The 16,143-nt window shown below is 51.3% G+C and overlaps 1 protein-coding gene and 1 long non-coding RNA gene across 3 annotated transcripts in view; both read right to left on the bottom strand.

Moving 5' to 3' along the window:
• LOC142024813 (butyrophilin subfamily 1 member A1-like) overlaps positions 1–16,143 on the bottom strand; it is a 77,759-nt gene that overhangs the window by 39,844 nt on the left and 21,772 nt on the right. Inside the window, exons 1-4 of one of the 2 annotated variants that reach the window (XM_075017064.1) lie at positions 15,579–15,595; positions 13,599–13,707; positions 7,686–7,918; positions 6,382–6,498 (exon numbers count right to left, since the gene is read on the bottom strand). The exons of the other annotated variant lie outside the window; for it this stretch is intronic. Coding sequence (XP_074873165.1) covers positions 6,382–6,487 — 106 coding nt within the window. The 5' untranslated portion in view covers positions 6,488–6,498; positions 7,686–7,918; positions 13,599–13,707; positions 15,579–15,595. Of the gene's footprint in view, positions 1–6,381; positions 6,499–7,685; positions 7,919–13,598; positions 13,708–15,578; positions 15,596–16,143 lie in introns of those variants that run through there. 2 annotated transcript variants of the gene reach the window in all.
• On the bottom strand, positions 2,098–5,460 carry LOC142025019 (uncharacterized). Its single transcript, XR_012648583.1, has 2 exons — positions 5,331–5,460; positions 2,098–2,571 (listed from the first exon to the last, which is right to left on the bottom strand). It is a non-coding gene; the product is annotated as an uncharacterized LOC142025019 (long non-coding RNA).

Genomic DNA, 16,143 nt, shown 5'->3' with positions numbered 1-16,143 from the left:
GGAACATAAACACTCCCAAATTAACTGTCATAATGTAGTAAGAAAAGCCAAAAAAGAGTTTGAGGAACAGCTAGCCAAAAATTCAAAAAACAATAGTAAAATGTTTTTTAAATACATTAGAAGCAGGAAGCCTGCTAAAAAAGCAGTGGGGCCCTTGGATGATAAAGATATAAAAGGAGCGATCAAGGAAGACAGTGCCATTGCGGAGCGATTAAATGATTTCTTTGCTTCAGTCTTCACGGCTGAAGATGATACAGAGGTTCCTAAATCTGAGCCAGCCTTTTTAGGCGACAAATCTGAGGAACTCACTCAGATTGAAGTGACATTAGAGGAGGTTTTGGAATTAATTGATAAGCTGAATAGTAACAAGTCTCCAGGACCAGATGGCATTCACCCAAGGGTTCTGAAAGAACTCAAATGTGAAATTGCGGAGTTATTAACAGTGGTTTGTAACCTATCCTTTAAATCCACTTTGGTACCAAATGACTGGAAGACGGCCAATATAACACCAATATTTAAAAAAGGCTCTAGAGGAGATCCTGGCAATTATAGACCGATAAGTTTAACATCAGTACCAGGTAAATTAGTAGAAACACTAGTAAAGAGTAAAATTGCAAGGCACATAGAAGAGCACGAATTGTTGGGCAAAAGTCAGCATGGTTTCTGCAGAGGGAAGTCGTGTCTGTCTAATCTATTAGAATTCTTTGAAGGGGTTAATAAACATGCGGACAAGGGGCACCCAGTGGACATAATATACCTAGATTTCCAGAAAGCCTTTGACACGGTCCCACACCAAAGGCTTTTATGTAAATTAGGTGGTCATGGGATAGGAGGAAAGGTCCTTTCATGGATCGGGAATTGGTTAAAAGACAGAAAACAAAGGGTTGGAATAAATGGTAAATTTTCACAATGGAGGGGGGTAACTAGTGATGTTCCCCAGGGCTCAGTCCTGGGACCGATCCTGTTCAACTTGTTCATCAATGATCTAGAAAATGAGGTAAGCAGTGAGGTGGCAAAGTTTGCAGATGACACCAAGTTGTTCAGGACAGTCAAAAGCAAAAGGGATTGTGAAGAACTACAAAAAGATCTCAGCAAACTGAGTGATTGGGCAGCAAAATGGCAAATGAAATTTAATGTGGGTAAGTGTAAGGTAATGCATGTTGGAAAAAATAACCCAAATTACACGTACTACATGATGGGGTCAAATTTAGCTACGACAGATCAGGAAAGGGATCTTGGAGTTATAGTGGATAGTTCTCTGAAGACATCCACGCAGTGTGCAGCGGCAGTTAGTAAGGCAAATAGGATGTTAGGAATTATTAAAAAAGGGATCGATAATAAGACAAAAGATATCATACTTCCCCTATATAAAACTATGGTACGCCCACATCTCGAGTACTGCGTGCAGATGTGGTCTCCTCACCTCAAAAAAGATATATTGGCATTAGAAAAGGTTCAGAAAAGGGCGACTAAGATGATTAGGGGCTTGGAAAGGGTCCCATATGGGGAGAGGCTAGAGAGACTGGGACTTTTCAGTTTGGAAAAGAGGCGATTGAGGGGCGATATGATAGAGGTATATAAAATCATGAATGGTGTGGAGAAAGTGAATATAGAAAAATTATTTACCTTTTCCCATAATACAAGAACTAGGGGACACCAAATGAAATTGATGGGTAGTAGGTTCAAAACTAATAAAAGGAAATTTTTCTTCACACAGCGCACAGTCAACCTGTGGAACTCCTTGCCCGAGGAGGCTGTGAAGGCCAGGACTCTCTTAGGGTTTAAAAAAGAGCTTGATAAATTTTTGCAGGTCAGGTCCATAAATGGCTATTAGCCAGGGATAAAGTATGGTGCCCTAGCCTTCATAACAAGGGCAGGAGATGGATGGCAGGAGATAAATCACTTGTCTTCTGTTCTCCTTCTCTGGGGCACCTGGCATTGGCCACCGTCGGCAGATGGGATGCTGGGCTTGATGGACCTTTGGTCTGACCCAGTATGGCCATTCTTATGTTCTTATGTTCTTATGTTCCCCCCAGGAAACAATTATTTACACGGGGCCTGATAGGAAGCAAATGAAAACAGATCCAAGTAAGTTACTAAATAGAAAAACAGATAACTTCTTTGAATTCACTTAAGTACATACTATAGCAAATTCTGACCCTGTGCAGCTGTTTCTGTTTCAGGTAATAAGCTACAAGACAGAGATGATCTTTTCTCTGACTTGGGTCTCCAGACCTCTTTAAAGTTATTTTTTCCCCTTTGTTGTGCAATTGATGTCGTTTTGCCAGGCCCTAAAGGCTTTCCTTTTAGCCTCAATCAGGTGTTCAATTTCCACATTGTTCTCATCAAACCACTTCTGATGCTTCTTGGCCTGGAAGCCAATGGGTTCTCCACAAGCTACAATTACAGCATTTTTCAATTGACAACAGTGTTCTTCTACATCTTCAGGGTGTGCTGTCGGTCGCTTCTTTTGAAGCGCTATCTGGAAGTCACTTCATCTGATGGGGTCTTTCGAGCCCCGTCGGATCTGTTTCCTCTGACTTCTCCATTTGGTGACAATCCTAATTGCCCCTGTGGATTGAACAAGGTGGTAATCAGCCCAGTCATCCGCATTAGTCATTGCACGTGTGGGAAGCACATGAGGCCCATCCTGAGCACAGACGATGACCTGGTCTACGAGGTGATGGTGCTTCAATCGAGGATGTTGCTGTGAGGTCCTAAATTTGTTTTTCTGCCGGAACAGGGTGTTCGTGATGACAAGCTCATGTTCCGCACATTTTGTAAGGGGGAGAACTCCATGGGAGTTGCTGTTGCTGACTCCTTCTTTCCCAATAGTAGTCTGCCAGAGATCTTTGTCTCTTCCAGCCCTGGGCCCCGACCCCAGTGGAGTTGTGAATTAGTAATTAAAGGGTCACTGAGGCAAGGAGCTGGATGCTGGCTCCCATGTGGGGCCAGACCCACTGGGCTGCAGAGCCAGTCTCACTCCCCCGCTTGGGCCCAGGGCATGGGTGTGTCATCAGCCGGACACATTGACGGAGCCCCAAATCAGTCCCCACAGCCCAGTGGTTCCAGTCCTCACCGGGGGTGGAGGGCAGGGAGACCACCTCCTAATTCCTGCCCCAACTCATCTACGGGAGAGAGGGGGACCTGAGGCCCCCCCTGCCGAGGCTCAGCCACGGGGCTCAAGGGGGCAGGGGAAGTGGTGACACATTGAAACTAAGCAGTAAACATGACACAGAAACTCAAACTGTCCCCCAGCTCCACCCAAACCTCTCTGAGCCCCTAAGGAGCCCAAAGCCCGGTGACTGGCAGGGAGTGACTGTCTGCATCCCCAGCAGTGCAGTTACGGGCAGGCTGTGCTAACGGAGATGGTCCAGAGAAGAGCAACAAAACCGATCAAAGCTCAAGAAAATATGACCTCTGAGAAAAAATGAGAAGAATTGGGCTTGATTAGTTTGGAAAAGAGAAGGCTGGGAGGGGACATGACAGCAGCTTTCACGTATTTAAATGGAGGTTACAAGGAGGAGAGAGAAAAATAGGTTGGAGGAGGTTCAGGCTGGACATTAGGAAAAGCTTTTTGCCAGGGTGGTTAAACACTGGAATAAATTGCCTTGGCAGGTTGCAGAATCTCCATCACTGGAGATATTTAACAGCAGGTTGGATAAATATCCAGTAGGGATGACCTATAGGGTGCTTGGTCCTGCCATGAGGGCAGGGGACTGGACTCAATGACCTCTCCAGATCGCTTCCAGTTCCATTGGTCGTGGGACAGGCCTGTGCTCAGGTCTCAAGTGTCCCCACTGTTTCTGGAAAAGGGGTGAATTGTCCCGCATATTCCGTCACCCCCCGCCCCACCCCTGCTGAACTGCCCTGCCCTGCTCAGCGCAGAGCCTCCTGCATGCAGCTGAAGTTCAGCCATTAGCAGGAGGCGCTGCACTGCCCAGGGAAGGAACACTCAGCTGGGGGGAGAAAGCAGCCAGGCTCCAGCACTACTGACTGGCCGGCAGCAGGAGAAGGAGCCAGCTCAGCCCAGAGGCCCGAGCAGCGTGTGTTGGGAGGCAGTGTCACCCCACCCATGTCCAAGGTGCCTAAGGGCAGTGGGGAGTTTGGAGCCAGCCTGCAGAGTGGCAGCCCCATTGCTGGTTTCTGCAGATGGGAAATGAAAGTCTCCAGGTCGCCAAGGCAGAAAATGAACCGGGCAAGAGGAAAGCTGCCTGGGACCCAGAAGAGGAAGGACTTGAACAAGCCCAGGGCTTTGGGAACAAGGGGCCCTGGGAAGGGCTACAGGATGTCAGTATCTGCCCAGAAACCTAGAGATGGGTTTGCTGGGACCCAGGAACCTGCCACACGCAGCTGTTCTGGGCCTGGGCCAGTTCCCTGGGGCTCTAAGCATGGTGTGTGGCCACATGACTGAGTTAACACTGTTCAGGACGTGGCAGCTGGCAGCTCTGACTCCCTGCCAGTGGTGAGGGCTGGCATGTGGCTGCCTGTACCCGATTTGGCTGAGTGTTACGGGCCTGTGTGGGCAGGACCTGGGCTGGCACCTGCCCAGGTTTCTCAGGATGGTCCCTTTGCTCAGGTGACTGTCGTTGGAATTCTGTGAGCCTGCCCAGCCCACTCCAACTCTGGGTGTGTCAATGGCTGTAGCAGGGGAGCTGCCGGGGGTGGTGCATACACACAGGGAGCTCTGGCTCCAGAGTGTCTGGGAGCTCTTAGGATAGGGAAGCTTGTGGGCAGTGAGTGAGATGGGGAGCTTGGGGCAGCCCAGTCACACTGATCAGGTACCGTCTGTGGGACTCACTGCTGGGGATGTGGGGGCAGACCTGGCACCAGGCCCTGCTTGGTGAGGATGGTGCCTGAGGCAGCCCTAGGAACAGAAGCCCATGTTGTGCCATTGCCATGCGGGGGGGGGATGTGCTCTGGGTGGGGGGAACAGGCACTGGGCACGAAGCAGGCCAATATGTTGGGCTTTTTGCACCTCCGAGGTGGTGACGCTCCCAGGACCCCCAGTGGTGTTGGTGTCACTGCCCTGGGTGTTCCCCACCCCCCAGGTCTGAGCTATAAGATACCCCACAGAACAGGGACCGCTGGACTAGGGGTGCTGCAGGATGTGTGCAGAGCCCCAGGCGCTCTGATCCCTGCCAGAGCTGCCCAAGCTCTCCCAGCATGCACCAGGATAAACAGTCAGGCAGCAAGCTGGGAGCAAACTCACACACAGCTCAGCCAGGGCTGTTCGGCGGAAAAGCTGCGCCAAGGGACAGTTTGGTGTAAGTGACAGTCAGTGCAAATGACGGACAGGTGAGAATGTCCATCCTTCAGAACCCACGTACCTCTCAGCAACGGTGACTCTGGAGGGCATCAGTGCCTCACCAACCAGCCCTTTCCCAGACGGGACATGTCCCTGCTCTGCAATAAACCTGGGATGTCGCCTGCTGAGACTGAATGTCGTAGAAAAAGGACCTGTGTAGAGAGTCACACGCCTGCTCCTGGCTACGGCAACCCTTGTTTTGAGGGAGCTCCGCTGGTGAGGATCTACCCCTCCGCATGCCCACTGAACTGAGGGGCTGCCCTCCCACAGCCACACATTACAAGCCCTTCACCCCCTTCAGCAGCCCCCTCACTCCCACTCCCAGCATCCCCTCTGGCACAAGTCGCTCCCTTACCCATCAGTAACCACAGACAGCCCCTGAGCCCTGCTAGGGACGTAGCCACAGAGCGCCGTGCTGCCCTGAGCGGTGCAGAATCCCTCGCAGTGCACTGGGGCCTCTCTCCTTTCACCGCACTCCAGGGGCAGCTCAGACGCACATCTACTCACAGCCCCGTCACACGTATCTCCCCACTCATTCCCGCTACCCCTCGCAGCAGGGGGCCGGCCCGGAACTCCCCGTGCCCAGCTCTGGGGAGGAGGCAGGCAGTGCGCAAGGGTAAGGGTGTAAGGCCAATCAGCCTGTCCTGGTTTTCAGCACCGAGTGTTACCGAACTCGATGCTCTGGAAGGGCAGGCAATACACCCGTAACTGTAGCTCTGTCTCAAAGCTGGCTCTCGTCAGTGACTGTGCTAGCTGGCAGGAGGAGCACAGGGGAAGCTCTCCCACCAGCAGAAGGGGCAGAGAGGTGACTGGAGCTCGATTAAATCAAGGGAAAAAGGACAACAAATCCAGAGGAACAACCCAGTTGAAGTCCATGGTAGTTTTCACTCAGAGTTTCTTCTATTTGCCAAGGAATATTCCAGGTGTGACCTGAGCAGCAGGTGTGCCGGGGGCTGGGGGTGTCCCAGGAAGGGGCGGTATGGTTAGCTCTCTGTACGGGCCGGGAGCTGCAGGGCAGCTGGGCTCTGTGTGAGAGGAGGCAGCAAACCCAGTGAGGAGGTCAGAGCGCCTACCTGAGTCCAGCCTGGGAACCTGTAGCGCGAGGCAGAGGGCGAGGTAGCCGCGCAGAGCAGAGCTCACTGCGGAGCCGGGGGAGAATGAGGGAACCGTCTCCATCATTGTCACTGGGGCTGGGGAACAGGAGAAACAACCAACCAGACAGTGTGTGAGCGGGAGGCGGTGCCAGTGTTGTACTGAGAAGTCCTGCATGGGATCTCTTTGGGGGAAAAGGCAAAACATCACATTCATTGGTCATAACCACATAGCAATCAGCACGTATCCTACAGAGATGAGATATTGCACAAACACTCACACTCACTCACACACACACACACACACTCAGTCTTGGTGCTGTTACCAATAGCTGCTCCCCCCTGCCTGCACTGGCCAGGTGAGTTCGATGGGGGAGGGGTGGAGCCAGGCTCCGGCCGATCCAGTTTGCTGCTCCAGTGCTGACAAGATGAGACCCGGGGTCCCCCGCAAAATGCCATAGATTGAGTGTCCCCCCTCCCGTGCAGGTCGACACCAGTTACCCATCACATGCGTATGCAAGTCGACATCTGCGGTGTCCTCTTCTGGGTGGCGCCTCCTTCAACCTCAGCGAGTGTGCTGCTTCCAAAAGCAGGCGCCTGCTGGTGACTCCCAAGGCGTCCCTACGTCCAGTCTCCTCTCAGTGGGGCTGCGTCACAGGTCCCACTGCTCTTCTCATTGGTTTTCGATCTGGCTTTCACCCCTTCCCCAACTAGAGCGACCATCTCTCCCTGTCCCAAATACATGACATGGAGATATGGGGGGAGGGGCAGCTCCATCAGTCCCTGGGGAGCCAGGAAGGAGGCGGCAGCTGCCAGCACCCACAAGAGCCCTGGGGAAGTGGCAGCCACCGGCCCTGCCTGAGAGCCCCAGGGAAGCCACAGCCACCCACACTCCTCCCACTTCCCCAAGACTGAGCAGTTGCCTTTGCACAGCTGCTGGCGCAAAAGGTCAGGGCGGATGGCCGAATACGGGACAATTACGCCCTTTTTAAAAATAAGTTGGGAGGCCTTTTTGGTGTCCAGCCCAGTACGGGATGGATGGTCGCCCTCTCTCCAACGCTTGCAAGTCCCTGGAGGTGCTGGCCTTCCACCACTCATCCATTCACACCTCATTCTCTCAGCAGGGGAAGCAATCCAGCAAAAAAAGACAAAGGAAAAGGCAGGCTGCAGTGGGGCAAGACTTCTCTTTACCTTACTGAGTTCTAGGACCTGTCCTAAAGACACAACATTTCTGTGTAAAAAGACTTAATAGAAGGTTTCTGTGTTCAGGGACAGAGGCCCCCTACCTTCTGTATCCTGCAGGGCCACTTCCAAGCAGGGTCAGGGCCCAGGGGTGATCTCAGGTTTTCATTCATCCACAGGCATCCACTGGGGAAAGTTCCTGGGTTTTCTGCTTTGCTGAGGCGGCTTTGTCCATTCGGCACAGGGGTCACACAGCCAAGGAACGTGTCTCTGTCCTCCTCATTTCTGTCTGTCTGTAGCTGAACGGGCTTGCTGCTACTTCTGCTGCACCCAGCAGCTTCAGAAACGAAAGTAACAACACAGCCTGTGCGGTTAGGATGGGAGGAGCCCTTCTCACACACTGACTAAGCAGCAGGGACCAAAGCCCTCTTAAAGAAACCTGCTCTGCACTGATAGCCAGCGACAAACATGGTGCCAACCCGCTCCTTTGGGCAGCTTTCGCTCAGCTTTTCCCTGTTTCTCCTGCTGTCTAAGAATCAGTAACATAAGAGGAGTAGCCGTGTTAGTCTGAATCTGCAAAAGCAATGCGGGGTCCTGTGGCACCTGATACACTAACAGAAATGTATGAGCATAAGCTTGCGTGGGCAAAGACCCACTTCGTCAGATGCAGAAAGCTGACGCTCATACATTTCTGTTAGTCTATCAGGTGCCACAGGACCCTTCATTGCTTTTCCAGGAACATAAGAGACATGGTATTTAAAAACATCAAGCGCTCAGGCCCCAGGGTCCAACCAGTTCGGAAGCAATAGCCACTCCCACTTATTCTAAACCTCACATTACTCTGAAATTATATTTATTGTTCTAGCCAATTAGCCACATGCCACCGGCCAAGTAGCCACCTGTGGCCAGTGGCTGGCATGTTGGGCACCATATCTGTCAGGCATCCAGTGTGTGTGAGGGAAGGAAAGCCTCCATTAAATCATGAAAGCCCAGGGAATGCTGAAGACAGGCCATTAACCCCTCTGTGCCTCAGTTTCCCCTTCTGAAGTATGGGATTAGAATGTTCATCCTCCTGTGAAAGCACTTTAGAGTTTGCTGTTGAAAAGCCTGACTGCCAGGGCTAGCCAGGGTTACAGGCAGTGATGCTTGCTGGGTTGCTTGGCAGTGTTCATTATTAGATCTTGTTTTCGATTTCTGACAACCCTGACAAACATTTACAGTTAGGTTGAAAAATCTCCCTGCTGGGTGTCTGCCTCAGGCTGAGCATTACTGGAGAATTTCAGCAAAAACGGTTCAGGCACTTATGAGAATAAGAACAGGGGAAATGCGAGTTACAAAACCTGACCTGGGAGGGGAAGTTTAAAAACAAGGGACGTGTTTCATCTTGAGGCTTTCTGTGGGCCTCTCCTTGGGTGAGGAGCAGAGAGCTTCAGGACACTGCCTCCTGGGTCTCAGTGCCTATCACCATCCTCTTCTCCATGCGCTGGGTCCCGCTTCCGGGCAATTGGTGAGTGTCTGTGGGTGGGTGACTGGGTGGGGAAGGAGGGAAAACGGGAAGAGGCCGTACCAGAGGGATAAGGTGGAAATCTTGCACTTGTCCTGTACACACTCTGTCCAGCTCCAGCCAGAGCTCTTGCCCTCGACCTCCTCCCATCTTACAGATGTAAGGAATGTGCCAGCAGGAACTCAATGCTGCTGAAGACTGGGAGGAATGTGTCTCCCAGAGATCGTTTGCATGGGAATGCAAAGGTGTACATATGTGGTGCCTTGCAAACAAAGCCTGATGGGTAGCAAGGAGCAGTGAGATTTTGTCTATTGTAAACACACTGCTGCAAAATCACAATTTATGCTACACTCAGTATAAGAATTGTGAAATCTCATCAATGCCCCAAGTCCTTGTGGGGGACAGGGCAGTCCTCATAACTGAGTAAGACGTGGATTATAGAGGGTTTAAAGCATTGTAAAGCAAAAGAAGAGGGATATGAGTAGGATCAGCTAATTTAATGTTTTTTTCCCTGCTTAGGTTTTGGCCATCTAGCTATAAGCCTGGTTTGATTAGTATTCTCCATCTATTAAAAAGTAGAGCTGGATGCTAGTGTTTGTATCTTGTCTCAGCAACGAAGGGTCCTGTGGCACCTCATAGACCACCAGAAAAGGTTTTGAGCATGAGCTTTTGTGAGCACAGACTCACTTCATCAGATGTATCTGATGTGCATCTGATGAAGTGAGTCTGTGCTGACGAAAGCTCATGCTCAAAACTTTTCTCTTAGTCTATAAAGTGCCACAGGACCCTTCGTTGCTGTTACAGATCCAGACTAACACAGCTACCCCTCCGATACTTGTATCTTGTATGGGACTCAACTTTGGTAGATGCTGTGAGCTGAAATCCCAGGATGGCAGCTAAGGCCACTAAGAGCTGAAATCTCAGAGTTGTGCTTCAGGCCAAACCCACAGTGGACAGCATGACTGGCAGATGGCTGGTAGGAACAGTGGGTGGCTGGGGCGGCCGGTCAGTGTGGCAGCTGGCAAGGAGCAAGCAGAACGCCTGACCAGCGCATAGGTGTCATTGCCTCAGGTTCCATGAGGGGACGTGTCAGAGCCCACACACACCGGACCGAGTTGTAAGCGGGGCATTTGAATTGGGGGTGCAGAGAAAGTTGGGTGTGTGGATTGGCTGTTTACAGTATTGGACTGGTGAGCCTGAGAGGCCAAGGACATTGCTCGGTGCAATTGAGCTGGGACAGTTACTTGAGGGTTGGCTATGAAAGGAGACGCCACCCAGAAGAAGGTGCCACAGATGTCTCCTTGCGTATTCATGTGATGGGTAACTGGTGTCGACCTGCACGGGAGGGAGGACACTCAATCTAAGGCATCTTGCGGGGGACCCTGGGTCTCATCTTGTCAGCACTGGAGCATCGATCTGGACGGGGCAGACGTTGGGACAGTGGGTGCTACCCCACGTCATCGACAGCTTCTGTTGTAAGCTCAGATGATTTCCTGGGGAAGAGGAGTTTGAACCCTGGCTAGAACACACAACTGAAATGCTGGAGCACTGGGCTGTACCAGATAGAGGGAAGCGAAGATATTTAATAGAGAGTCTCAGGGGCCCAGCATTAGATGTGATTCGCACCTTGAAGCTCATTAAACCTCAAGCCAGTGTAAAGGATTGTCTAGATGCCCTCACTCCTGCCTTTGGGAGGGTAGAGAGCCCTGAAGACAGTTATTGCACCTTCCTTAATGCTAAGCAACACCAGGGAGAGAAGGTTTCGGCGTATACTAAAGGCTGGAGAGACTGTTACAGAGTCTCATTAAAATTAACTGGACCAATTTTACACACATACTGTTCATATCATTAGGGGAGCAGTTACTGTGGAGGAGATGGACCAGGCCAGACTGGCTCATATTGTAAGAGGAACTCAGTATTACAGCCCGATTCTACTTCATCTCGGGTTAAGAGAACAACAGGAGCACCCACCAAGCTACTCCCAGCTGATTAAAGAGGTCAGAGAGGAGGAAACCAGGGAAGCTGTCAGTGAGTTTTGGGAAGTCCAGGTGCCTGAGCCAGCCGGCACAGCACCCCAACCTACAGCCAGTGTACTGATGGTGAACACCAGAGAAGACCTTGCGCAACAAATTCAGGTCCCGACAGGACAGATGGCTGAGTTGCAAAGCGCCATTGTCCAGGCTAGGATTTACAGGGATGAGGAGCCACAGGCTGTGGTGATGGAGATGTCGATATCTGGAGCCACCACTCCACCCAGGCGGAGGAGGAGAGGACAGTTTTTCTGCTACCGGTGTGGTCAAGATGGGCACAGTGCTGCCAATTGCCAAAATGAGGAAAATCTCGGCTTAGTTTACGGGAAGCTGAGGATTTGTTGGGAAAAAGTTGGGAAATGGCCACAGAGTTAGGAAAAAGAGCTCACAGGAACTGGAGGCTCCCCTAGAAGAGACAGACCCATGACAATCTCACAAGAACTGATAAGGCCATGAGCGGAGGTCACTGTGAATATAGAAAGGATGGAATGTAGAGCTGTGCTGGATACAGGATCTCAAATGACTGTTATGTTCCAGTCATTCTACCAACAAATGTTTGGGCACCTGCACATTCGACCTCTGACGGGTCTTGGTCTGTGTGGACTCAGCATGAACGAATATCCATACGCGGGATATATCATAGTGCACCTAGAGTTCCTGGAGGAGGTGGCCGGGGTAAAACAGGAGGTAGACACAGCCGCCTTAATATGCCCTGGCCCCAAGGGGATCCATGATGTGTCCGTACTAATAGGCACCATCTCCAGTCTCTTTAAGGTACTGGCGGAATACTGCAGGTGACGGGCTGGGGACCAGTACCTGCCCACCCTGATTATTCATACAATTTGTGCTGAAGCCTACAAGAAGATTGAGGATGCTAAACAGGAGTCACCTGAACTACCAATGGGTGCTCTGAGGTACGCGGGCACAACTCCCTTAGTAGTGCCTGCAAGCACAGAGCGAGAGGTGCTCGCCCAGAGTACCTGGCTGACAAGCGGTGGAGGAACTCTAGCCATAGGAGAGCAGCCGACTGAAGCAGGTCTCCCTGGAGGCAGGCTGGTTCCCAGTGGAATCACAGTCTTACCCACTGAAGCCCAGGAGAAGGTAACTGTACTGACAGCTAATGAAACAAGTCATGACATTGTTGTGAAGCAAGGACAACAGATAGCAGACCTTTTTGAGCCCAAATCGGTGGTAAGGCCTCAGTGTGGTACTCTGGCCCCAACGATAGATCCAGAGAGATTTGGCTTTGGAGATTCACCACTGTCTGAAAAGTGGAAGATGCCGCTAAGAAACAAGCTTTGTGAGAGATCAAAGGTATTCTCACTACATGAGTGGGATGCAGGATGAGCAAAAGGGGTCGGCATTGCTGCACACACCCAGGGGACCCATTGCAGCAGGGTGTGGGTGATGCTCCTTCTCTGACAACCCTGCCCAGCCCTGCGATGGGCAGGACCGAGGGGCAGGTGCCAACAGCCCTTTGGGTGCCAGCCTGGGGCTCTCATGGGTGTTGGGCTCCCAGTGTATTGTCAGAGCTGGCTGTGGCCTCACCCAGCCTTGCCAAGTGTCCTGTTCCCATGTGCCCAGTGCCCAGCCAGTGTCTTCCTCACTCGCCCTGTGCTGCTGAACCAGCACAGCCATTTCCCCCGTGGGTTCATCCCCCGGCTACCAACAGCTTAGGGCAGGTCACAGGCACAGCAGCAAGTGACCGGGATGAGGTGGCCACAGGAGGGCACCAGAGGCTGTGAGGTGGCCGGGCTCTGCCTGGCTGTACACAGACGGACCCTGGCTCTGCTGGCTCAGGGGTGTCCACCTGCCATGGAGGTGTCACAGCACCACATACAGACACATCCCGCGAGCTTTGATCTGGCCGGCTCGGGTGCAATGACGGGTGCGCAGCCCCAGCTGGATGTTGGTGCCGGGCAGACGCAGCCGTGGGGCAGATTCTCCACAGAGCTCCACGCCCGCCTCTGGTTCCATGTGCACAAGAGCTCAGCCCCCAGCCTAGACGCTGAGAGGTGTCGGACCTCACCCCTGGGGGAACCCCTCGGCTCAGTGCCCAGCTCCAGCGTCTGATATGGGAGTGGGGCAGACACATTGTAAGGGCTTTGGAGGACGGAGCGGGAGGGAACAGCCCATTTGCTCCAGGCTGCAGAGATGCTGTGAAGTAATTTCACAGGCCTCTGAATCCTGCCGGCTGCAGGCGGGAAACAGGATCCCTGTGATAGTGAAAATGCTGCACCCACCACTGAGAATTTACCGCTAAGGGAGAGCACAGGGGTGAGTGTGCGCCACTGCAGAGGGGCCAGGGAGCTGCTGTGCTCAGATTCCCCCCAAGTACACAGCCTCATCCTGCTGGCAGCACGCCTGGGTCACGGGCCGAGCAACCGGAGCAGGTTCCTTGTCTCGTCCTGGAGCTCCACAGACCCTGTCCCTGGAAACGCTGCAGGGGGAAGGGCTTGGGGCAGAGAAACCCAGACACCCACCTGCCACTCCACAGTTTTATTCTCCTCTTTGGACGTCAGCGCCAGGGCCTCCTCCAGCTGCTCCCTGAGAGGGCCCAGGGCCCCCCGGAGCTTCTCCTGCAGGGGCATCCTGTGCGATAAACAGCCATCAGTTGCAGAGAGGGAGCTGTGTTACTCTCTAGCTGCACAAAAAGCAGTTTTGTAGCACCTGAAAGACTAACAATTTTATTGGTTAGGTAATGAGCTTTCAGAGAAGGGTAAGGGACACTTCTTCAAGCCTGAACAGAAATGAGAATACAGGATATCTGCACCTCTATACGGAGATACAGATGTACAGAGATAGATGGAGCTATAACATATATATCAGCGTTTCCCAACATAATTTGGCCACGGAACACTTTTGGGCTTGGAATATCCTGACAGAACACATATATGCTGGGAGGGGGAGGGGGATGGTATTTGATACCAGAAAATTACTGCAGGCAATACTCAAAATTTGATATAAAGGAGGTTTTTTTACATCTTTTAGTTTATAAAAAACAAAAAATAGCAAGAGAAAATCTCTTGAATGAACAACTAATGTCCTTCTGATAGCATAGGCAGCAACACTATAATTAAGAATAAAAATTAAAAATTAAGTACAAACTGGAAAAAACATCAACATGACAGCCGAAAGAAGGACAATGAATGTCATTCTTTTCCACAGAAACTGAAAGGACAATATTGTTCAAAAAACGACCAATCTTCCTTTATACTTAAAAACCATTTTTTATGAAAAAGAAACACAAAACAAATTAGATATGGAAAATTATTTTTAAATATTTTCTTTTTATAAATTTGTTATTTTTTCAAAAACCTTCTGCAAAATAAAAATAGGTCACGTCTGACTGTTTTTTTAAATGGGAAGAGTGTTTTTGCATCTCTGTTTCAGCGTGAGTAGCGTAATAACTACATTATTATGAATGCATAATAAATGTTAATAAATCTAATCTAAATACTATTAAAATGCCTTAGTATTTTTGACACATGCATAATTTCTTATTTTACATTTTAGAAGGACATGTATCACTAGCACTGAAATATTGTCACAAAACACCTATTCACACAGCGTGGAACACCAGTGTTCCTCGGAACAGAGTTTGAGAAACGCTGTGTTTCTGTATCTAGTGATTTCTGCACTGGGGATTGGCTGGGGGTTGCAAGCGAGGAACTGGCTGAGTATTGGCTAATCTATTTTTTCCTGGAGGAGGGGGTGAAGTCCTATATACCTGATTTGTCAGTTTTTATTGTAATTTATGTTGGAACTCTGTACTTCGAGACGTCCGTCTGTGTTAGAAATGAGATTGACCTGATGAAGTGGGTCTGTCCCACAAAATCTCATCACCAGATAAATCGTTTTGTTAGTCTTTAAAATGCTGCATTTCTGCTGTTTAGTTTTGTGATGCAGCAGGAAATCAAGGCCCCTGTTAAACTCCCCCCCACTACAAAGGTGTCAAACTTGCAAATGAATTCCAATTCAGATGTCTCCCTTTGTAATCTGGTGGTAAAACCCTTTTGCAGCAAGATGGCCAAGATGGGGCAAGAAAAGGTCTGGATAGTGTCTCATTGCGCACGGTGCTCGCCCCTCTGGTAACCACCCCACTGCCCACAGCCCCAGTGCTCGCCCCTCTGGAAACCACCCCACTGCCCACAGCCCCAGTGCTCGCCCCTCTGGTAACCACCCCACTGCCCACAGCCCCAGTGCTCGCCCCTCTGGAAACCACCCCACTGCCCACAGCCCCAGTGCTCGCCCCTCTGGTAACCACCCCACTGCCCACAGCCCCAGTGCTCGCCCCTCTGGAAACCACCCCACTGCCCACAGCCCCAGTGCTCGCCCTCTGGAAACCAGGCCCCGAGAGAACTGGAAGCAGCCAGCTGTGAATGTCCATCCTTGTGCTCAGGAGGGGGATAAACCTGGGTCCTGCTGGGATGTAATGAAGCAAAGTGTAGAGCATTTCCCACCTTGTACTCCTGGGCAGCCTCCTCGATGAGAACCACCGAATGGGACTTTTGCTCCAGGGATTTCTCACACACCAAGCAAAAGGCTTCTCCGTCCTCCTCCCAGAAGAGTGTGAGGCGTTTCTCATGTCTCTTTTACTGATCCTCCTTTGGCCCCTTCCCTGCCTTTAGCCCCAACTCCTCGAGCTTTTGCAGGATGTTGTTCAGCCGGGCGTTGGGCTCGAACTCCCCTGTCTGGAAGTGGGGACAGGGTAGGCATCTCTCTGTGCCCCTTTCCTCACAGTACCGGGTGAGGCAGGCTCGGCAGTAGTTGTGCCCACAGGCTATAGTCACTGGCTGGCGCAGGTATCCCAGGCAGATGGAACAAATGGCATCGTCTCGTATATCCTCTGTGGTAGCTGTGGAGGCCATGGCCGTCGGGGGACTTTCTGTTCTCCCGGCCCTTTGCTCTGCATGTGGCGGCTTGTGGTGACACTGAAGAAGAAGGGGGCGGCAGAAGGTGAGGGATGAAAACGTGGAAGTGGAACTGAAAAGAGAGGGGAGGAGAGAGGGCGGGGGAGGGACACAC

The sequence above is a fragment of the Carettochelys insculpta genome, chromosome 22 (genome assembly GCF_033958435.1).
Source record: "Carettochelys insculpta isolate YL-2023 chromosome 22, ASM3395843v1, whole genome shotgun sequence".
Lineage (NCBI taxonomy): Eukaryota > Metazoa > Chordata > Testudines > Carettochelyidae > Carettochelys > Carettochelys insculpta.
Note: the sequence above shows the minus strand (reverse complement) of the source record. Positions and strands in the feature narration are given on the sequence as shown.